The sequence below is a fragment of the Lithobates pipiens genome, unplaced genomic scaffold, assembly GCF_037356315.1.
Source record: "Lithobates pipiens isolate NorthernLeopardFrog02 unplaced genomic scaffold, aLitPip1_a1.2 Scaffold_24, whole genome shotgun sequence".
Taxonomy (NCBI): domain Eukaryota; kingdom Metazoa; phylum Chordata; class Amphibia; order Anura; family Ranidae; genus Lithobates; species Lithobates pipiens.
Genome location: NW_027507786.1, coordinates 20,957,549 through 20,980,907, shown reverse-complemented (window position 1 = coordinate 20,980,907; position 23,359 = coordinate 20,957,549). Strand labels below are relative to the sequence as shown.

General features: G+C 53.3%; 1 protein-coding gene and 1 non-coding gene across 2 annotated transcripts; one reads left to right on the top strand and one right to left on the bottom strand.

Annotated features, from left to right (window-relative positions):
* The first annotated feature begins 757 nt into the window (after nucleotides 1-757).
* Nucleotides 758-22,171, top strand: PSMA1 (proteasome 20S subunit alpha 1). The gene is made up of 10 exons (XM_077453678.1): nucleotides 758-870; nucleotides 8,861-8,905; nucleotides 11,495-11,596; nucleotides 11,990-12,093; nucleotides 13,461-13,549; nucleotides 15,634-15,704; nucleotides 16,686-16,815; nucleotides 17,765-17,844; nucleotides 19,233-19,337; nucleotides 21,901-22,171. Exons 1-10 carry the CDS (start codon nucleotides 868-870, stop codon nucleotides 21,955-21,957), a joined length of 786 nt encoding a protein of 261 aa, XP_077309804.1. The 5' UTR covers nucleotides 758-867; the 3' UTR covers nucleotides 21,958-22,171.
* Nucleotides 5,635-5,706, bottom strand: TRNAG-UCC (transfer RNA glycine (anticodon UCC)). Its single transcript has one exon. It is a non-coding gene; the product is annotated as a tRNA-Gly (tRNA).
* Nucleotides 22,172-23,359: the final 1,188 nt, after the last annotated feature.

The following is a 23,359-nucleotide window of genomic DNA, read 5'->3' as shown; positions in this document are numbered from 1 at the left end:
GAGTGTGGGGGTCAGGAGGATGTAATGTAGAGTGTGGGGGTCAGGAGGATGTAATGTAGAGTGTGGGGGTCAGGGGGATGTAATGTAGAGTGTGGGGGTCAGGGGGATGTAACGTAGAGTGTGGGGGTCAGGAGGATGTAATGTAGAGTGTGGGGGTCGGGAGGATGTAATGTAGAGTGTGGGGGTCGGGAGGATGTTATGTAGAGTGTGGGGGTCGGGAGGATGTAATGTAGAGTGTGGGGGTCAGGAGGATGTAATGTAGAGTGTGGGGGTCAGGGGGATGTAATGTAGAGTGTGGGGGTCAGGGGGATGTAATGTAGAGTGTGGGGGTCAGGGGGATGTAATACATCGATATTGGAAGATTTCCCCTCACTTCCTGTTGCGGTGACAACAGTATGATTTTGGATTTCCCCTCACTTCCTGTTCCGGGGCCTATAGAGGGGTGCGCCTCCCCCGCACAGAGGGCCTGGCCCTCCCAGAAGGTAATAACCGGTTCTGGGCGGAGTTGGGGCGTGGACTGGCGCCGCTGGGTGGGACTTGTTCTCTGCGGAGCCCCTCAGTGTGTCGGAGACCCATCCCCCCACCCCCAGAGTGCTGCATACTGCCTGTTCACATTGAGGAGTATAAAGTTGTGAATAATATACAAAAAAATCAAGCTTAGAAGCCGTTCAGTGTACAGAGCGGAGACGTGTCAATAAAGTTTCTATCAGAGGATAAAAAAAAAAAGCCGGGTGAATCAAGTCATGTGACGCGGCGGAGTGGAGTGGATTGGTCGGGTCTGGGGGGCGGGGCGGAGAGATCAGTCCGGACCAGTTGAGCGCCGATTTCCGGCATTATTCAGCAGGTCGGCCGGCGCAGAGGATCAGCATGGTGAGTCCGGGGAGAGTGAGGGGGACCCCTACCGTACAAATCACCGGCACCACACCGCCTGCGGGGCCGCCCACCGCTGGGAGAGGGGATCGGCAGATTGATGGATCGTAATTGTCATCTCTGGGGTCACCGAAACAGGAAAGAGGCCAAATCCCCTCACTGGGGACACAGAGAGCAATGAAATCCCCATAGGAGGAGCTAATCCCGCCACACCCCGCCCACAACTCAAGTCACAGCTTTGTCTGGAGTTCTCCTTTAATAACATGGTGGCGGGGTGACCCCCCTCCCCAATATAGTGACCCCCCTCCCCCATCATAGTGACCCCCCCCTTCCCCATCATAGTGACCCCCCCCTTCCCCAATATAGTTACCCCCCTCCCCCAATATAGTGCCCCCCTCCCCCATCATAGTGTCCCCCCCGCTATAGTGACCCCCAAATATAGACCCTCCTCCCTCATTAGTGAACCCCCCCTCCCCCATCACAGTGCTCCCCCTACCCCGCTATAGTGACCCCCAAATATAGACCCCCTCCATCATAGTGACCCCCCTCCCCCATCATAGTGACCCCCCTCCCCGCTAAAGTGACCTCCAAATATAGACCCCCCTCCCCTTTATAGTGATCCCCCTCCCCCTTTTTAGTGACCCCCGTTATGACCCCCTCCCCATCATAGTGACCCCCCCTCCCCCATCATAGTGACCCCCCTCCCCCATCATAGTGACCCCCCCCCCTCCCCCATCATAGTGACCCCCCCTCCCCCATCATAGTGACCCCCCCTCCCCATCATAGTGACCCCCCTCCCCCATCATAGTAACCCCCCTCCCCCATCATAGTGACCCCCCCTCCCCCATCATAGTAACCCCCCTCCCCCATCATAGTGACCCCCCCTCCCCCATCATAGTAACCCCCCTCCCCCTGTTTATAGTACTATTTGGAAACCTGTAAGACTGTTTTGATGATTTTTTTCCAAAACAGCCGTGTTCTGTGATGCCCATCGGTGTTGCCTGTCGGTGTCTCCTTATCAGTGCCCGTCAGTGAAGGAGAAAACTTACTTATTTATAACACAAAGAAAAACTTTTTCTTTTGTTCCAAAATATTTTTTTTTTTTCATCTGTTTAGCAAAAAATAGAAAGAAGGAAACGCGTCGGGTGTAAATCGTTATGTGGGGGATAACCCGAGATGAATGTGATCTGCAGGAGCCCAGGACAGTTGGGGGGGGGGGATGCTTTTGTGGCGGGGGACAGAATTCTGTGGGCTATGAAAAGTGTGCCAAGATGCCACGTTGATTGGTGGGCGTTCCTGGAGGACGTGGTCTATGGTGACACAGAGGGCCGTACATGGAGTGTAATGGTGTCCACATGGAGTTTGGGGGAAGCGGCGCTTGCAATACCAACCAAGTACAACACCTTCACTTCCATAAATTTGAGTTAAAACTTTTATTCCATCACTAATGAGGACTAAACATGGGAGGCCTCTGTTCTCTAAGGCCCGCCCCCGCAGAGCAGTGTAACTCATTGATGTACGTCAGTGTCAGGATGGGGGGGAGGGGGGGGGGTCGGTGTAATATTCCTGTTGGGGGGACGTCGGTGTCAGGATGGGGGGGGTGTTGGTGGTGTCAGGATGTCAGTGTCAGTGTAATATTCCTGCTGGGGGAACGTCAGTGTCAGGATGGGGGGGTGTTGGTGTAATATTCCTGTTGGGGGGGAAGTCGGTGTCAGGATGGGGGGGTGTCAGTGTAATATTCCTGCCGGGGGGACGTCAGTGTCAGGATGGGGGGGTCTCGGTGTAATATTCCTGCTGGGGGGACATCAGTGTCAGGATGGGGGGTGTCGGTGTAATATTCCTGCTGGGGGGACGTCAGTGTCAGGATGGGGGGGTGTCAGTGTAATATTCCTGCTGGGGGGACATCAGTGTCAGGATGGGGGGTGTCGGTGTAATATTCCTGCTGGGGGGACGTCAGTGTCAGGATGGGGGGGTGTCGGTGTAATATTCCTGCTGGGGGAACGTCAGTGTCAGGATGGGGGGGTGTCGGTGTAATATTCCTGTTGGGGGGGATGTCAGTGTCAGGATGGGGGGGTGTCAGTGTAATATTCCTGCTGGGGGGGACGTCGGTGTCAGGATGGGGGGTGTCGGTGTAATATTCCTGCTGGGGGAACGTCAGTGTCAGGATGGGGGGGTGTTGGTGTAATATTCCTGTTGGGGGAACGTCAGTGTCAGGATGGGGGGGTGTTGGTGTAATATTCCTGTTGGGGGGGAAGTCGGTGTCAGGATGGGGGGGACGTCGGTGTAATATTCCTGCTGGGGGAACGTCGGTGTCAGGATGGGGGGGTGTCAGTGTAATATTCCTGCCGGGGGGACGTCAGTGTCAGGATGGGGGGGTCTCGGTGTAATATTCCTGCTGGGGGGACATCAGTGTCAGGATGGGGGGTGTCGGTGTAATATTCCTGCTGGGGGGACGTCAGTGTCAGGATGGGGGGGTGTCAGTGTAATATTCCTGCTGGGGGGACATCAGTGTCAGGATGGGGGGTGTCGGTGTAATATTCCTGCTGGGGGGACGTCAGTGTCAGGATGGGGGGGTGTCGGTGTAATATTCCTGCTGGGGGAACGTCAGTGTCAGGATGGGGGGGTGTCGGTGTAATATTCCTGTTGGGGGGGATGTCAGTGTCAGGATGGGGGGGTGTCAGTGTAATATTCCTGCTGGGGGGGACGTCGGTGTCAGGATGGGGGGTGTCGGTGTAATATTCCTGCTGGGGGAACGTCAGTGTCAGGATGGGGGGGTGTTGGTGTAATATTCCTGTTGGGGGGGATGTCAGTGTCAGGATGGGGGGGTGTCAGTGTAATATTCCTGCTGGGGGGGACGTCGGTGTCAGGATGGGGGGTGTCGGTGTAATATTCCTGCTGGGGGGGACGTCGGTGTCAGGATGGGGGGTGTCGGTGTAATATTCCTGCTGGGGGGACGTCGGTGTCAGGATGGGGGGGACGTCGGTGTAATATTCCTGCTGGGGGGACGTCGGTGTCAGGATGGGGGGGTGTCGGTGTAATATTCCTGCTGGGGGGACGTCGGTGTCAGGATGGGGGGGTGTCGGTGTAATATTCCTGCTGGGGGGAACGTCGGTGTCAGGATGGGGGGGACGTCGGTGTAATATTCCTGCTGGGGGAACGTCAGTGTCAGGATGGGGGGGACGTCGGTGTAATATTCCTGCTGGGGGGACGTCGGTGTCAGGATGGGGGGGTGTCGGTGTAATATTCCTGCTGGGGGAACGTCAGTGTCAGGATGGGGGGGACGTCGGTGTAATATTCCTGCTGGGGGGACGTCGGTGTCAGGATGGGGGGGTGTCGGTGTAATATTCCTGCTGGGGGAACGTCAGTGTCAGGATGGGGGGGACGTCGGTGTAATATTCCTGCTGGGGGGACGTCGGTGTCAGGATGGGGGGGTGTCGGTGTAATATTCCTGCTGGGGGAACGTCAGTGTCAGGATGGGGGGGACGTCGGTGTAATATTCCTGCTGGGGGGACGTCGGTGTCAGGATGGGGGGGACGTCGGTGTAATATTCCTGCTGGGGGGACGTCGGTGTCAGGATGGGGGGGTGTCGGTGTAATATTCCTGCTGGGGGGACGTCGGTGTCAGGATGGGGGGGTGTCGGTGTAATATTCCTGCTGGGGGGAACGTCGGTGTCAGGATGGGGGGGACGTCGGTGTAATATTCCTGCTGGGGGAACGTCAGTGTCAGGATGGGGGGGACGTCGGTGTAATATTCCTGCTGGGGGGACGTCGGTGTCAGGATGGGGGGGTGTCGGTGTAATATTCCTGCTGGGGGAACGTCAGTGTCAGGATGGGGGGGACGTCGGTGTAATATTCCTGCTGGGGGGACGTCGGTGTCAGGATGGGGGGGTGTCGGTGTAATATTCCTGCTGGGGGAACGTCAGTGTCAGGATGGGGGGGACGTCGGTGTAATATTCCTGCTGGGGGGACGTCGGTGTCAGGATGGGGGGGTGTCGGTGTAATATTCCTGCTGGGGGAACGTCAGTGTCAGGATGGGGGGGACGTCGGTGTAATATTCCTGCTGGGGGGACGTCGGTGTCAGGATGGGGGGGTGTCGGTGTAATATTCCTGCTGGGGGAACGTCAGTGTCAGGATGGGGGGGACGTCGGTGTAATATTCCTGCTGGGGGGACGTCGGTGTCAGGATGGGGGGGTGTCGGTGTAATATTCCTGCTGGGGGGAACGTCGGTGTCAGGATGGGGGGGACGTCGGTGTAATATTCCTGCTGGGGGAACGTCAGTGTCAGGATGGGGGGGACGTCGGTGTAATATTCCTGCTGGGGGGGTGTCGGTGTCAGGATGGGGGGGTGTCGGTGTAATATTCCTGCTGGGGGGACGTCAGTGTCAGGATGGGGGGGTGTCTGTGTAATATTCCTGCTGGGGGGGCGTCGGTGTCAGGATGGGGGGGACGTCGGTGTCAGGATGGGGGGGACGTCGGTGTCAGGATGGGGGGGACGTCGGTGTCAGGATGGGGGGGGCGTCTGTGTCAGGATGGGGGGGTGTCGGTGTAATATCCCTGCCGGGGGAGGTGTGCAGGAAGTTCCTCTCATACGATGGACACGGTGAGCGTCTTCTATCCATTGCTGGGTTCTCCTTCTATGGATTCTGGGGGAACATTTTCATTTCTTCCTCAAACATTCCCTTCATTGGTTTTATTCCACCGCTAATATATACTCCGCATTGACCTTGTATGGCGCTTTCCTCTCTGAGGACTCCAAGTATTGGAGAGGCGTTGGCCGGGAATGGAACCCGGGTCAGCTGCTGGGAAGGCAGCTATGCTCACCACTGCACCACCAACGCAAGGTAGCGTGTCTTTGTAGTGTGGGAGGAAACCAGGTCAGGGATGGGCGGGACTGCTACCCAGACCCGCCCCTTTGTCAGGCAACCAGCGTATAGGGAAACAGCGGGCATTTCTAGATTGGTGGCGGGGAAAAGACGCCCGGGGGTAATATGAATTGTCCCTTCACATAGAATTGTTGGTTGTTGGGGGAGCAAATAATTATTTTACTCCATTTGTAACATTTGTATTGTAGGTTTTTTCTGGATTTTATGGTTGATTTTCTGTCTCTATAATGTAATAAATATAAATATACACACATATATATATCGGCGGTCGTCCGCTGTAACAAAGCCCCGCCTCCTCCTCACCCGTGATAGACGGAACACTGATACAATGCAGGGAAACTGTATCAGCGTTCCATCCATCATCATCGACGAGGAGGCGGGGCTTTGTGAGAGCGGACGGCCGCCGAACACATAACCAAAACAGAGGCTGTCTCCCGCCATGTCCTGGGGTCTTATCAAAGGTGCGGGTGCCGGTGGGCACGGTGAGGGTGCGGGTGCCGGTGGGCACGGTGCGGGTGCAGGAGGGTGCGGGTGCCGGTGGGCACGGTGCGGGTGCAGGAGGGTGCGGGTGCCGGTGGGCACGGTGCGGGTGCAGGAGGGTGCGGGTGCCGGTGGGCACGGTGCGGGTGCAGGAGGGTGCGGGTGCCGGTGGGCACGGTGCGGGTGCAGATGCGCTTAGTTTACCCAGTAGATGCTGCATTTCCCACCCTAGTCTTGTACTCGAGTCGATACGTTTTTCCATTTTTTGTGGTAGAATTAGGTACCTCGGCTTATACCCGAGTATACGGTATATATATTATATAATACCCCGGGAGAATCGGTATACAATGTAACAAGGTACGGGTGATGGGCTCTATAAATATGTATTCAGGGGAAGGAGGAGTATACAATGTAACAATGTGAGGGGTGCGGACTCTCCATGGAAGGTTACATTGTATGATGGAGACTTCATAGGAAATGTGTGCGGGAAACTTTCCATCTATGATGGGGGGAGGGGGGGCGCCCTATGGCTGGGTGTATACTGGATATACAGTATGATGTATATACGGTGTATACAGGACTGGTGATGACATCATTGCAGGAAGTAGCGGCTCTTCTCTCTCTGACTTTCACTTTTACTTTGAGAGTCTCTCTGGTTCTCGGGGATTGTTTCTGCCATCTCATGTCTGTTCAGTGCGGGACTTTCCTCCCCTCCCCCTCCCCCTCCTCTCCCCTCCTCCTCCTTGTGTCTGATCTTCTCTCCATTATCCACACATAATAGAAGGTTCTCATTGAATTTTACTGACTTATAAAGTTCTTCAGCTGAGAGAAAAATCTCCCAGAGTAAAGAGTCCGAGTATACCCCGGGGGAGGGCAGATTCTACCCCCCCCCTGTTTGAGATACGGGGGGGGGGGGCTTCGTGTTCCACCCCCCTGCCCCCCCCGGGACTATTGGGTTCCCAGCCCCTCCTCCCCATTCCAGGGGGATCAGAAATCGGAGCCTGCTTCCTCTTGAGTGGCCTTTTCTCCACCCACCTCCTATAGTTTTCTGTAGTGGGTGGAGCCTGCTGGCCCCTCCCACAGCTCTGCTTCCTCTCCTTGTGCAGGCTGACTGGTCTTGTCTCCGCCCCCTCCTGTAGTTTTCTGTAGTTGGTGGAGCCATGATCGGCCCCTCCCACAGCTCTGCTCTCTCGCCATATGCAAGCTGACCAGTCTTGTCTCCGCCCCCCTCCTGTAGTTTTCTGTGGTTTGTGGAGCTTGCTGGCCCCTCCCACAGCTCTGCTCCCTCTCCTTGTGCAAGCTGATTGGTCTTGTCTCCACCCCCTCCTGTAGTTTATTTTGTAGTGGGTGGAGCCTGCTGGGCCCCTCCCACAGCTCTGCTCTCTCGCCATGTGCAAGCTGACTGGTCTTGTCTCCGCCCCCTCCTGTAGTTTTCTGTAGTGGGTGGAGCCTGCTGGCCCCTCCCACAGCTCTGCTGGTTCCTTGTGTAGGGTGACGAGTTTTGTCTCCACCCCCCCCTGTAGTTTTCTGTAGTGGGTGGAGCCTGCTGGGCCCCTCCCACAGCTCTGCTCTCTCGCCATGTGCAAGCTGACTGGTCTTGTCTCCGCCCCCTCCTGTAGTTTTCTGTAGTGGGTGGAGCCTGCTGGCCCCTCCCACAGCTCTGCTGGTTCCTTGTGTAGGGTGACGAGTTTTGTCTCCACCCCCCCTGTAGTTTTCTGTAGTGGGTGGAGCCTGCTGGCCCCTCCCACCATCCTGTTCTCACCAAGGCTATGTACAGCACAGTGATGATGTCATTGCTACTTATACAACGTATCAAATTGTTTTCTTTTGTGTGTTGGGTATATATGGGAGGTGATCAGCTAGAGATCTGTGTCAGTGGAGGGAATCACCCCGATTTAGTAAATTATATTGGAACAAAAGGTAGGTAGTGGGATTCTAAGTACCCCTCCAGTCATCACACGAGTGCACTTATGTAAGAAAAAATATACAAAATCTTTATTTTAAGAATAAAAATGTTATTTTGTCATAGTGATAGCGGCACAACATTATCCACTACAAACCTGTATAGCTGTTTGACAAGATGAGGAACACGGGGCAACGCGTTTCGTGGAAATGATTGCTTCTTCAGGACCTCACAAGTCTATCCTAAGATATAAATATGAATATCATTTGCAAAACATGAAACATAATGACATTTATTTATAATAATCATTGGGTCTATCCCCGGGGAGAGACAAATGATCGTAGCTGGAAATGTGAATATATTGGGGGGGGGGGGGGGGAGGGGGGGTCCTCCATTATGTGGGATAAAATGAGATTTTTTTTCTCTTAATATAATTGTGTAATAAAATAGAAATCCAAAAATGAACGTGGCGAGGTGCTGATGTAACAGCTGTATAATATGTTCTCTAGATCAGTGCTCTACAAAAATAGAATGTAATACTTTTACAAGGTAATATCTGGGTTTGTGGAGGCACACACTGTGCATTTCTATCCTGAGGAATGGATGTAATGATTGGTTATCGTGTAGATGGTGTCGGGGGAGGGGAGGCGGGTTGGGTGTTCTCTGTGGATGATTTTTGTTACATTGATGAGATCTCATGACATTGTTTGTTTGTTCTTTTTTCAGTTTCGCAATCAGTATGACAACGACGTGACGGTCTGGAGCCCCCAGGTAAGCTCCGCCTTTGTCTAAACACATTTTATGTATCGCACAATTCTCTCCTCCTGAGATCCGCTCCGCCCCAAACATGTTCCGTCCCCCGGAGACGGGACAGACGCCTTGTGATCTTCCAGCATCAAAGCCGGCGGCACATTCAGATCAAAGCTGACGCTGCAGATTCATTCCACGGCGGCACCGGAGACAACGGCCTCCTTGTGTGTCTGTCCTGGCGTGTCCGGGAGATCAGAGAGATTGATGGGTCACACCCCCCTCCATCATCGGGGGGGGGGGGGGGGTCACACCCCCCTCCATCATCGGGGGGGGGGTAACACCCCCTCCATTGTCGGGGGGGGGGGGGGTCACAACTCCCCCCATCAATGGGGGAAGGGGGAGGGTCACCCCCCCCTTCCATCAACGGGGGGGAGGGTCACTGACCTTATAATAGAATTGTATGGAGGGGCGATATAACACATAGATCCGATCTGACTGAACACCCCCATCCCAGTGTGCGACCTCACTGAACCTGGAAGGGGAGGAGTTCAGCAGTGGAGATGGGCTGGAAATGGGAGGTGTTTAGGCAGTGATAGTTGGGAGGCCTGGAAGGGGAGGGGCTTAGGCAGTGGAAGGGGAGGGGTGTAGGCAGTGGTAGGGAGGTGGGCTGGAAGGGGAGGGGTGTAGGCAGTGGTAGGGAGGTGGGCTGGAAGGGGAGGGGTTTAGGCACTGTTAAGGAGGTGAGCTTGAAGGGGAGGAGTTGGGTCACTGGTAGGGAGGTTGGCTTGAACGGGAGGGGTTTAGGCACTGGTAGGGAGGTGAACTGGAAGGGGAGGGGTTTAGGCACTGGTAGGGAGGTGAGCTGGAAGGGGAGGGGTTTAGGCACTGTTGGGGAGGTGGGCTGGAAGGGGAGGGGTTTAGGCACTGTTGGGGAGGTGGGCTGGAAGGGGAGGGGTTTTGGGCACCGGTAGGGAGGTGGGCTGGAAGGGGAGGGGTTTAGGCACTGGTAGGGAGGTGGGCTGGAAGGGGAGGGGTTTAGGCACTGGTAGGGAGGTGGGCTGGAAGGGGAGGGGTTTAGGCACTGGTAGGGAGGTGGGCTGGAAGGGGAGGGGTTTAGGCACTGTTGGGGAGGTGGGCTGGAAGGGGAGGGGTTTAGGCACTGGTAGGGAGGTGGGCTGGAAGGGGAGGGGTTTAGGCACTGGTAGGGAGGTGGGCTGGAAGGGGAGGGGTTTAGGCACTGGTAGGGAGGTGGGCTGGAAGGGGAGGGGTTTAGGCACTGGTAGGGAGGTGGGCTGGAAGGGGAGGGGTTTAGGCACTGGTAGGGAGGTGGGCTGGAAGGGGAGGGGTTTAGGCACTGGTAGGGAGGTGGGCTGGAAGGGGAGGGGTTTAGGCACTGTTAGGGAGGTGGGCTGGAAGGGGAGGGGTTTAGGCACTGGTAGGGAGGTGGGCTTGAAGGGGAGAGGTTTAGGCACTGTTGGGGAGGTGGGCTGGAAGGGGAGGGGTTTAGGCACTGTTGGGGAGGTGGGCTGGAAGGGGAGGGGTTTTGGGCACCGGTAGGGAGGTGGGCTGGAAGGGGAGGGGTTTAGGCATTGGTAGGGAGGTGGGCTGGAAGGGGAGGGGTTTAGGCACTGTTGGGGAGGTGGGCTGGAAGGGGAGGGGTTTAGGCACTGGTAGGGAGGTGGGCTGGAAGGGGAGGGGTTTAGGCACTGGTAGGGAGGTGGGCTGGAAGGGGAGGGGTTTAGGCACTGGTAGGGAGGTGGGCTGGAAGGGGAGGGGTTTAGGCACTGGTAGGGAGGTGGGCTGGAAGGGGAGGGGTTTAGGCACTGTTAGGGAGGTGGGCTGGAAGGGGAGGGGTTTAGGCACCGGTAGGGAGGTGAGCTGGAAGGGGAGGGGTTTAGGCACTGTTAGGGAGGTGGGCTGGAAGGGGAGCGGTTTAGGCACTGGTAGGGAGGTGGGCTGGAAGGGGAGGGGTTTAGGCACCGGTAGGGAGGTGAGCTGGAAGGGGAGGGGTTTAGGCACCGGTAGGAAGGTGGGCTGGAAGGGGAGGGGTTTAGGCACCGGTAGGGAGGTGAGCTGGAAGGGGAGGGGTTTAGGCACCGGTAGGGAGGTGGGCTGGAAGGGGAGTGGTTTAGGCACCGGTAGGGAGGTGGGCTGGAAGGGGAGTGGTTTAGGCACCGGTAGGGAGGTGGGCTGGAAGGGGAGTGGTTTAGGCACCGGTAGGGAGGTGGGCTGGAAGGGGAGGGGGAGCGCAGTAGTAGCAGTAGTCCACTGATCTCCAGTGAGTGGGCGGCAGGCTGTACGAGGATCTACAATCGTGAACAGAACGATCACTGTCTACCTGTACACTGTGGCCGGGCCGTGCAAATCTCAACAACGGCTGAACAGAATTTTAAATCCTTCTATAGGTAGCACAGTTGACATTCTTCTATCCAGCTGTTGCCCCAGATGATGAGATTTCAGGCTCATTCTATAATAATTGGGAGGCTGAAATGATTACATTCAGTTTCAATAAATGAATATTCTATAAAATGTGTTTTTAATACCTCGTCCCCCTAATGGGTGCCCCTCCCCCGATATGATGAATGGTTCTGATTGTTGTCTCCTCTCCAGGGCCGGATCCATCAGATCGAGTATGCCATGGAAGCGGTGAAGCAAGGCTCCGCCACGGTGGGGCTGAAGTCCAAGACTCACGCCGTCCTCGTAGCTTTAAAGGTCAGTTTATTCCTCAACAGAGAGACAGGTTCTCTTTTAAATTGGTGCAATAACATTCCCATAGGGGGCGCTTCACACACTGCTGGATAATCAGAAACATCACACCGTTGGCTCTCGGTGAAATAAATAATAAGGGCAAAGCATCGGGGGGGGGGGGGGTTCATGCAGGTGCCCCATATTTCTTTTATAATTCAAAAATAAAGTATTGGTTTCTGACTGAATTAGTGCTTTAGTGTGGGGGGAGGGGACATTAGAGTGTAAGCTCCTCTGTACAGAGACTGATGTGATTGCTCGGTGATCTCTGTACAGCATTGTATAATGGTGTGTGACTGTGGGGGAGGGGACATTAGAGTGTAAGCTCCTCTGGTGATGATGGATTGCTGTGTTGTACAGAGAGCTCAGTCAGAGTTGGCCGCTCATCAGAAGAAGATCCTCAATGTGGACAATCACGTCGGCATTTCCATCGCTGGTCTCACCGCTGACGCCCGGCTGCTCTGGTATGACTTTACTCTGTTCTGTCTCCACCAATTACATCTGTTATCTGTATGGTAACAATTTATTATATTTAAAACTATCTTATCTCTCTTGCCCTCTCCTCTTGCCCTCTCCTCTTGCCCTCTCCTCTTGCCCTCTCCTCTTGCCCTCTCCTCTTGCCCTCTCCTCTTGCCCTCTCCTCTTGCCCTCTCCTCTTGCCCTCTCCTCTCGTCCCGTCGTCTCGTCCCGTCGTCTCGTCCCGTCGTCCGTCGTCCCGTCGTCTCGTCTCGTCCCGTCGTCTCGTCCCGTCGTCTCGTCCCGTCGTCTCGTCTCGTCTCGTCCCCTCGTCTCGTCGTCTCGTCCCGTCGTCTCGTCCCGTCGTCTCGTCCCGTCGTCTCGTCCCGTCGTCTCGTCCCGTCGTCTCGTCCCGTCGTCTCGTCCCGTCGTCTCGTCCCGTCGTCTCGTCCCGTCGTCTCGTCCCGTCGTCTCGTCCCGTCGTCTCGTCCCGTCGTCTCGTCCCGTCGTCTCGTCCCGTCGTCTCGTCCCGTCGTCTCGTCCCGTCGTCTCGTCCCGTCGTCTCGTCCCGTCGTCTCGTCCCGTCGTCTCGTCCCGTCGTCTCGTCCCGTCGTCTCGTCCCGTCGTCTCGTCTCGTCCCGTCGTCTCGTCTCGTCCCGTCGTCTCGTCCCGTCGTCTCGTCCCGTCGTCTCGTCTCGTCGTCTCCTCTCGTCGTCTCCTCTCGTCGTCTCCTCTCGTCGTCTCCTCTCGTCCTCTCCTCCTGTCCTCTCCTCTTGCCCTCTCCTCTTGCCCTCTCCTCCTGTCCTCTCCTCCCGTCCTCTCCTCTTGCCCTCTCCTCCTGTCCTCTCCTCCCGTCCTCTCCTCTTGCCCTCTCCTCCTGTCCTCTCCTCCCGTCCTCTCCTCTTGCCCTCTCCTCCTGTCCTCTCCTCTTGCCCTCTCCTCTTGCCCTCTCCTCCTGTCCTCTCCTCTTGCCCTCTCCTCTTGCCCTCTCCTCCTGTCCTCTCCTCCCGTCCTCTCCTCTTGCCCTCTCCTCCTGTCCTCTCCTCCCGTCCTCTCCTCTTGCCCTCTCCTCCTGTCCTCTCCTCCCGTCCTCTCCTCCTGTCCTCTCCTCCTGTCCTCTCCTCCCGTCCTCTCCTCCCGCCCTCTCCTCCCGCCCTCTCCTCTTGCCCTCTCCTCTTGTCCTCCCGTCCTCTCCTCTCGCCCTCTCTCGTCCTCCCGTCCTCTCCTCTTGCCCTCTAATATGGCATTATAGGTATGAAAGTTCTCTCAGCCTTTGTAAACTTTATAAGTGGAAGCCAGGATGGGGGCGCAGGGGGTGGAGTCGGGACACTTTCCCCGGTGACGGGTATAACTCAGTCTGTTTTTTATTTTGCAGTAACTTCATGCGTCAGGAGTGCCTGGATTCCCGGTTTGTCTTTGATCGCCCGCTCCCGGTCTCCCGTCTGGTGTCTCTGATTGGAAGCAGTATCCTTCTATGTACCGCGATTGCGAGATCTCTGATATCAGAATGCAGCGGGGTCACTCTGCGCCCCCCCCCCCAATCTCACTCGTTATTTAAACAGGAACTAAACCAGGGGTGCCCAACCAGTGGCCCGGGGGCCAAATGTGGCCCGCGGAGCCCTCTGATGTGGCTCGCGACCTCCTGCTCTGGGATGGCGGATTGGCAAGTCCAGATTGTGGGTTGGCGACCCACCATCCCAAAGCAAGAGTGTTGTGAATGAAGCCGGCGGTAGAGGAAGCAAATGGTTGCGGAGCAGAGCCGCATCAGCTGACCTGAATGGAAGACTGTTGTTAAAGGTAAGTTTATGACTAAAATCAGTGTGTATGTGGGCATATCTGGGCTGCTTTCAAACTGATCCGCAGGTGCAGCGCAGAACACCTGCAGGTGACCTGCACTGAGCCATAGACTTCTGCCATTACCTGCGGGTTTGGTGCACGTCAGAAAGCGCACCAACCCTGCAGGATATAATAGAAGTCTATGACAAAGTACAGCTAAGCCACAGGTGCCTTGCCCTGCACCCTCAGTGTGGGTAAACCACAGCGCGTCAGTGTGAAGGCAGCCTTAGGCTGCTTCTGACACGATCAGAACCTCCGTTCACCTTTATTGAACCAGAGATGTAAACGGACTTGTGGCCAGTTACACCCACCTACCTCAAATCTAATAAAAAAAAGACGGGGGGGGGGGGGGGAGCCATCCCTTTCCATCTGGGCAGATCTTATGTGAGGGCGCATAGAGTTGAGCGGGCTGTGTCTGTCAGCTCTGCATATGCGGCGTGCACTTGGACCTGTCATCCTCCCACTTGTTGTGGCCGGTGACTAGTTACCAATTTACTTACGTGGCCCTCGCTCTTCAAAAGGTTGGGCACCCCTGAACTAAACTCTGGGAGCCAAAATATTCCTAAATGCAAAACAAATGTAACATATATACAATCTAATATATCAGGAGTGCCTAGGCACAGGAGGTGCCCCATCGCCGGGGGGGGGCCGCACAGGAAGTGCCCTGATAGTTTTCAGACTTATTCCAGGTAAAATATTTCCAGGACACTGCTTAGGCACAATTATCATTACTAGATAATCCTATGACAGAGCAAATCCTTTTGACCCGACGGTGGGGGGGGGGGGGGCACGGAGGAGGTGCCCTGGAATTGGGTGCGGAGGAGGTGCCCTGGAATTGGTGGGTGCGGAGGAGGTGCCCTGATAGTTTTCATGCTTATTGTGGGTAAAATATTTGCAGGACACTGCTTGGGCACAATTTATTACTAGATATTCCTATGTATATTCCCCCCGGGAGGACATCAAAGCCCCGCACTTAGCCCATGTAGGTAGCGGGTGGGCAGCCTGTCCGGCGGCTTTCTTCTTCCTCCTGTGGTGTGGAACAAGGCACCTTACACCGCGCATGCCCCTCCTTTTCTTTCTAGGCGTCCAATAGGATCAGCCAATAGGGAAACGGGTATCAGACCTGCGTTTTCCTGATTGCTCAAGAGGCGATTTCATGTTACAAAAACACATTCTGAAGCCTATTAGAGCCTCTGGCTAGGAATGTATCTCTCCATTAACCATATGGGGGGGGGGAGGGTGGCGTCCTTAATGGACGGGCCACCTCTGGTGAGCATGGAGAAGTCTTCTCAGACTCGATCTACAAGAAGTGTGATGATCGATGACCTGCCGCTGACCCGTTCCGTATCATATCGGGCGATAGAATGTCATGTTGCTCTTCTTCTCCTTCCTTCTCTCTTCTCTTTCTTCTCCTTCTTCTTCTTTCTTTTCTTTCTTATTTCTTCTCCTCCTTCTCTTTTCTTTCTTCTTCTTCCTTCTCCTCCTCCTCCTCCTCCTCCTCCTTCTTTTCTTTTCCTTTCTTTTCTTTTCCTTTCTTTTCTTTTCCTTTCTTTTCTTTCTTCTCCTTCCTCTTCTTCTTTCTTCTCCTTTCTCTTCTTTCTTCTCCTTCTTCTTTCTTCTCCTTTCTCTTCTTTCTTCTCCTTCTTCTTTCTTCTCCTTTCTCTTCTTTCTTCGTCTTCCTGTGTGAATTTTTTTTCCTTAATCTTTGTCAGAAACACAAATTCCAACCCAGCGCTATGGGCGGAGACCTTACGGCGTGGGGCTGCTGATCGCAGGCTATGATGTAAGTAGTCGGGTTGTGTAGGTGGAAGGCGATTGGTCTTTGTTCACCCCCAGAAAAAAAATCTGAAAGTCGTGGGAATGACTCCTAGTGGAGATTATTTACTAATTGTGGATGCCGGAAATACTACACACCGAAAATCTTCACGGACGTCATTCCGCCGCCGCACTTCTCATACACTTGCTGGCTATTTCCGGCTGTCAGGATGACAGCTGGGAGTTGCTGTGTAAATGGTGTAACTGCAGAAGCTGCTGCTGTCAGGTGACAGACTGTCTGACACCGGGGTTTAAAAACCTTATCAGGAGGAAATGAGAGGGAGAAAAAAGAAAGATTGTGGTTGATTTAATAAAGGCAAATCCGCTTTGCACTACAGGCGCACTTGGAAGCGCAGTCACTAGATCTGAGGGGGACAACTAAGGAAAATAAACAGCGTCTTTGCTTGTAACTGATTGGAAGATAAAATCAGCAAAGCTCCCCCCCCCCCCCCCCCCCCAGATCTAAAGCGACTGCACTTCCAAGTGCGCAAAGTGGATTTGCCTTTCGTAAACAAACCCCAATGTTTCTAAACATTGATCAGACAGGAGATAAAAGCAACATTGTTTATAAACATTGATTGGACGGGAGATAAGAAGATAGAAAGCAACACTTTATAAAAATTGATCAGACGCAGATTGAGAGATAGAAAATAACATTGTTTATAAACATTGTTCAGACCGGAGATACAAAGCAACATTGTTTATAAACATTGATCAGATGGGAGATAGAGAGATACAAAGTAACATTGTTTATAAACATTGATCAGATGGGAGATAGAGAGATACAAAGTAACATTGTTTTCACCATGAGAAGTCCTAATTTGTTCTTGTAAAACAATATAGATATTTTGATAAAAAAAGGTTTGTTTAGCTCTTGGAATCGCCTCCTTTTGATATCTCCTGGTAGTGATAACACATTCCTGTATCTCCCCCCCCCCCCCCCCGGCAGGACATGGGGCCGCACATCTTCCAGACCTGCCCCTCTGCAAACTACTTTGACTGCAGGGCGATGTCTATCGGGGCGCGCTCCCAGTCCGCCCGCACCTACCTGGAGAGACGCATGACGGAGTTCAGCGATTGTGAGTCCGGGGTGTTTTATATATGGGGGGGGGGGGTTCTGGAGAGGGTGGCCATAGTGTGCGGGGGGGGGGGGGGTGTTTCTGGAGAGGGTGGGGCATGGTGTGGGGGAGGGGTAATTGGAAGTGGCAGAGCAGCTAGGAGACGGCCTCCATTTCTACACCAGACCAAATTCTCCCCCGGCCTCCCCTTCAGTCTTGCACAGGTGTAGCGGCTCCTCTCCTGGACTGAAACGGCTTCCTCTGATTTCACTGCACACTGTGAGCTTCTCACCATGTGCATTAGAAGCTGCAGCAAGTCAGATAGAGCCCCGCCCCATTTCCCGGCTGGAGGACATCTAGAATCTAGCCCTTTCCTCCCCACCCTGACTGCCCCTGGCCCCGCCCCTTTCATTAATTGGATTCAGTTCAATGGGGTAGGCACCCTGGGGCTCTCCAGCTGTTGTGGAACTACATTTCCCATGAGGCATTGCAAGGCTGGCAGTTAAAATTACTCCCAGAGGCATGGTGGGGCTTGTAGTTCCTTCCCCTGCTCTAAGTCATATGTGGGCGTTACCTATGCAAATACAGCCTGCCTAGGAATGCCCACTCCTCCAGATTGACACCCACCCATTAAGACAGTTTAATATTTGCATAACTCCTCCCACTGCTTGCATCATGGCTGAGCGCTCCTGAGAGGAGAGATGAGGCCGGGGGCTGGGATGTAATCAGGAAGCGATGTACCGCCCCCTGCCGGACCCTCCCACCCCCTCCCACCCGCCATGATCTACATTGCATAGAGAAACACAGAGACCTGGTTATGACATCACTGAGGCTTACATAGGATCGGTCATGAAAATGGAAGCCTCATTAGCATATTGATGAGAGGAGAATGGGGGGGGGGGGGACCAGGGAGGGCAAAGTCATTATTTACTCTTGTCCCTGACCCATGTGATTGGTTATTCCCATACAGGTAATCTGAATGAGCTTGTGAAGCACGGACTGCGCGCCCTCAGAGAGACTCTTCCTGCAGAACAAGACTTGACCACTAAGGTGACGTCACATCTCCCTACCCCCACCCCCCACCACTAAGGTGACATCACACCTCTCTGCCCCCACCACTAAGGTGACATCACATCTCCCTGCCCCCACCCCCACCACTAAGGTGACATCACATCTCCCTGCCCCCCTCCCCCACCACTAAGGTGACATCACATCCCCCCTCCCCCACCACTAAGGTGACATCACATCCCCCCTCCCCCACCACTAAGGTGACATCACATCTCCTACCCCCCACCACTAAGGTGACATCACATCCCCCCTCCCCCACCACTAAGGTGACATCACATCTCCCTACCCCCACCACTAAGGCGACATCACATCTCCCATATATCTATATCTTTTTTTTTTTTTTTTTCTATTATTATATCATTTTTATATGTATGTATGTGGGACTTGCTGTCTGTTTAGCGCAGGGGAGGGGCCTAGCTGCCAGTGTGGTGCAGGGGGAGGGGCCTCGCTGCCAGTGTGGCGCAGGGGGAGGGGCCTCGCTGCCAGTGTGGCACAGGGGGAGGGGCCTCGCTGCCAGTGTGGCGCAGGGGGGAGGGGCCTCGCTGCCAGTGTGGCGCAGGGGGGAGGGGCCTAGCTGCCAGTGTGGCGCAGGGGGGAGGGGCCTAGCTGCCAGTGTGGCGCAGGGGGAGGGGCCTCGCTGCCAGTGTGGCGCAGGGGGGAGGGGCCTCGCTGCCAGTGTGGCGCAGGGGGGAGGGGCCTCGCTGCCAGTGTGGCGCAGGGGGGAGGGGCCTCGCTGCCAGTGTGGCGCAGGGGGGAGGGGCCTAGCTGCCAGTGTGGCGCAGGGGGGAGGGGGCCTAGCTGCCAGTGTGGCGCAGGGGGGAGGGGGCCTAGCTGCCAGTGTGGCGCAGGGGGGAGGGGGCCTAGCTGCCAGTGTGGCGCAGGGGGAGGGGGCCTAGCTGCCAGTGTGGCGCAGGGGGGAGGGGGCCTAGCTGCCAGTGTGGCGCAGGGGGGAGGGGGCCTAGCTGCCAGTGTGGCGCAGGGGGGAGGGGGCCTAGCTGCCAGTGTGGCGCAGGGGGGAGGGGGCCTAGCTGCCAGTGTGGCGCAGGGGGGAGGGGGCCTAGCTGCCAGTGTGGCGCAGGGGGAGGGGCCTAGCTGCCAGTGTGGCGCAGGGGGGAGGGGCCTAGCTGCCAGTGTGGCGCAGGCAGGGTACAGACCTGGCCTCCTGTTGACAGGTAAGGAGGTTTTATTGGTGTCAGAAGATTCTGGGGCAGTGTGCTGCCTCTTTATTACCCCGGAGTGGTGTCAGGTTTGTGTTCTCTCTGGTGTGAAGTTTGGCTCTGGTGTTTTGTGTCTGTGCTGGGCGGAGTCCTGAATCAGCCAATAGCGATGATCCGTGTGAGGGGAAATAACATGAGAATTTCTGTCTGCAGAACGTGTCGATCGGCATTGTGGGGAAGGAGATGGAGTTCACCATCTATGACGATGACGAGGTGGCCTCCTTCCTGGAAGGGCTGGAGGAGCGACCGCAGAGGAAGGTCAGTGATTTCAGACAACTTGCTTCCTTTTTTTATTATTTAGTTTATTTATTTTTTTATAGATGAGGCGGGCCTAGATCCTCTGTCAGCGGGGGCTGGGAGATCTTCTCTCTCTGTCCTGGGGAAAGCACAGGAAGTGAAGAGAAATCTCCCCCTGTAGGGGACACAAATGGCAACAAAAGCCCCCGACACATACAGCATTGGCGTCGGAACGTGTCGGTTGAGTGACGTCGCTTGCGCACCTCCCGCAGCACCCCAACCCCCTAACCGGCCCGTCACTACCATTCCTACCATGTGACTCGGGGGCAATACTGACGTCTGTGACCTCCAACACCTCAGTACGGAGGAGCGGCATTGTCACTCTGGGACAGGACTCCTCCCCCTCCTCCTCCTCCTCACTATAACACAGGGAGGTGTTCTGTAGTCCCGAATGGGGATTTAAAGCTGAATTCCAGGCTGACGCCTAACTAGTCTAATAAAGACCCCAAAACCTCTCCATAAAGAGGACCTGTCACTGCCGGCTGTGATCACCGAGGAGGTTTACATTCCTTCTGACAGCAATAAAAGGGATCAAAAAAAAAAAAAATTAAAGGGACAGTGTAAAAATAAATAATAAAAAAAAAAAGCGCCCCACCTCCCTGCAGAAAGACGCCCGCGACCGTCCCGCGCCTGTGAGGTATCGCCGCAAACGTCAGATCACCGGCCGTCATTCCAGCACCAGACCCCCCTCTGTACATCTGGAATGGTGACCTATAAAGGCTTTTAAAGCCACGCCTACTGATGGTAAAAATTGTATGTAGATTGTCGCCGTTGCACAGTCATGCCTCGTTTTAAAGTGTGACGTGTTTGGTATCTTTTTACTCGGCGTAACGTTTGTTATATTTTACAAAAAAAATAGTGATTTGTGTTTTTATTTTTATTTTATTTTTTTGCATTCATATTCAAAAAAAAAGTAATTTTTTTTTTTAATTTTTTTTTCAAAAGAGGCGTTTGAAAAAAAAAAAAATGGAAAAACCCACCAATGTATTTATTTATTCTATAAGGTCTCTGCTTTAAAAAAAAGGGTGTGTGTGTGTATATGTATGTATATGTATGTGTATATGTGTGTGTGTGTGTGTGTGTGTGTGTGTGTGTATATATATATATATATATATATATATATATATATATATATATATATACATATATACATATATACGCAAATATAATGTCTGGGGGTTCCAAGTAATTTTCTAGCAAAAATTGTGATTAAGTGTAAGCAGTTAACCACTTCAGCTCCAGAAGATTTACCCCCCCCCCCCTCCCCTTCCTTCATAACCAGCACGTCGTACTTTAAAATTGATGTCCCCCCCAAATAGAGCTTTCTTTTGGTGGTATTTGATCCTCTCCGTTTTTAGGTTTTTCTTTTTTTTTTTTTTTTTTTTTTTTTTTTTGCACAAAAAAAAAAAGCGACAATTTAAAAAAAAAAAAAAAAAAAAACAATATTTTTTTACTTTCTGCTATAATAAATCTGATATAAAAAAAAAAAAAAAATTATAATATATATATATATCAGATTTATTATAGCAGAAAGTAAAAAAATATTGTTTTTTTTTTGTTTTGTTTTTTTATTTCTTCATCACTTTTGGCCAATATGTATTCTGCTACATTTTTGTAAAAAAAATAAATAAATAAAAAATAATCCCAATAAGCGTTTGTGCAAAAGTTATCACATTTAAAAAATAGGGGATATTTTTATGGAATTTTCATTTATTTAGGATTTTACTAGTAATGACGGCGATCGGTGACTTATATCAGGACTGCGATACTGTGGCCGGCCATCTAATACTAGTGAAATTTTTTTTGGGGGGGACCAGTGACACCAATACAGTGATCAGTGCTAAAAAATATGCACTGTCACTGTACTAAAGACACTGGCAGGGAAGGGGTTAGTATCAGGGGCGATCAAAGGGTTAAATGTGTCCCTAGGGAATGCTTGCCAACTGTGGGGGGGGAGGGGGGAGAGGTGCTTCAATTGTGGGAAGACACAGATCCATGGTCCTGCTTAGCAGAAACTCAGGATCTCTGTCTTCCCTCCCAACAGAACGGTGATCTGCCTTGTTTACATCGGCCGACCGCTGTTCTGCCTCTGTTGGGGGAACAATCGACGGACATCGTGGTCCGCCGGACCCACCGATTGGCTCTCGCTGTGCCCAATCACAGCGGGAGCTGGTTCGCCGGCGCGGCACGTGCGCACCGCAAACACGGAAGTAAGAATCTCATACAGGTCGCTGTGCATGTCCGTGGGGGGCGGTAACCTGGAATTCTACTTTAATACTTTCACAACTCCACCAAATAAATATTTTGGAGTCGTCCCCCCCCCCCCGATATCATTGCTTGTAGCAGCCAATCAGAAGTTGCCATTCCTTCCACCCAAACAGAACTGGAATTAGCAGTATTTTCTCTGTGCCCACACTGGGGGGGGGGGGGGGGGGGGAGGGGCGGCATTATTATCCTCACCGGTGTCACTATGGGATTTCCTGTGTGTGATTATTATAGTGAATTTTTCCTCTCCTCTCCTTAGGTGGCGCCCCCCGCAGAGGACGTGGCCGACAAACCAGAGGAGCCGATGGAGCACTAGAGTTCGTTTTTTGTTTTTTTACATTCCTGTTTAGTTGACCATCACTGTCCTCCCGGGTACGGGGTGTACACTCGTCTCTACCCCCCCCCCCCCCCAAGTATGGCATGTACACCCGACTCCCCTCCCCCCCGGCGGGGCTGAACAGAAATGGTTCTTTTTCTATGACTTGTGTTGCTTTGATCACTAATGAGGTGAATAAAATAAAATAAAATTTCCTTGATTTTGAATTTTATTATTAAAAAGTTTTGATTTTAAGTTTATGTATCACAGACAGTGACCGTTTCTATATAATAATGATATCAGACACAGTGATTGTAAACCTCTCAGACATGAAATCTGAACAAAGCACTTCCGTCTATAGTGTGAACTTGTCTCAGTCCAGAGCACTGCACGCTTCTAGCCACTTCTGACTGTCTATGATGTCATCACATGATGAGCTCGGGACCCCGCCCTGCATCCCCCAGCATGTGACTGACAGCCTCAGCTGTGCATGTTTTTTCTATTCCCTCCACTCGGGTCTCAAATTACACCCAGCTCCTATGCTGTGCAGTGTGTGTGACATCAGATACACTCCCCTCCCCGCTGTCTGGTAGTTCATACGATATTATTTTGGTAACATCCACTGTGTATGTTGCAGTGACTTCAACATACTCACTCCTTTTACGTGTTTCGCCCCATGGCTTCTTCAGGAAGTATCCCTTTCCCGCCGAGCGTATGCAGATGTGCGTACTTGGCTTCCGGGGGGTATACCGGGATGATGCCGTTTTTTTCAGCAGGCGATTGGCTATCCAGCCATAACAACCGATGCAGCTAAAAGCCGCTCGGCTGTTATGCCGGAGGAGCGGGAGGGGACGTCCCCCCTCCCGCCGCCTCTCACCGCTGTTACCGGTGCTCCCGCTCGATCGGGAGCACCGATTAGTGATCTGACGCCTCCGGCCGCTGGAGAGGAACTGGAATGACACCGTAATCGGCTTCATTCCAGTATCCTCATAGTAAACACGGAAGCGACGTCATGACGTCACTTCCCGTTTACTCGGCTGCCAGTGGCGCCGGATTTAAAAAAATATCCGGTATTCAGAATCGCCGTTTTCGGTGATCTGAATACATTGAAGTGTAAAGGAGGGGTGGGGGGTCTTTTAGACCTCCGATCCCTCCATAAAGAGGACCTGTCACCGCCTATTACTGTCACAAGGGATGTTTACATTCCTTGTGACAGCAATAAAAGCGATCAAATATATATATATTTTTTTTAAAACAATTTAGTAATTTTAAAATAAATAAAAAAAGAAAATAAATTTTTTTAAAGCGCCCGCCGTCCCCTGTGAGCTCGCGAAGCAAAGAAAACGCATACGGAAGTCGCGCCCGCGTATGTAAACGGTGTTCAAATCACACATGTGAGGTA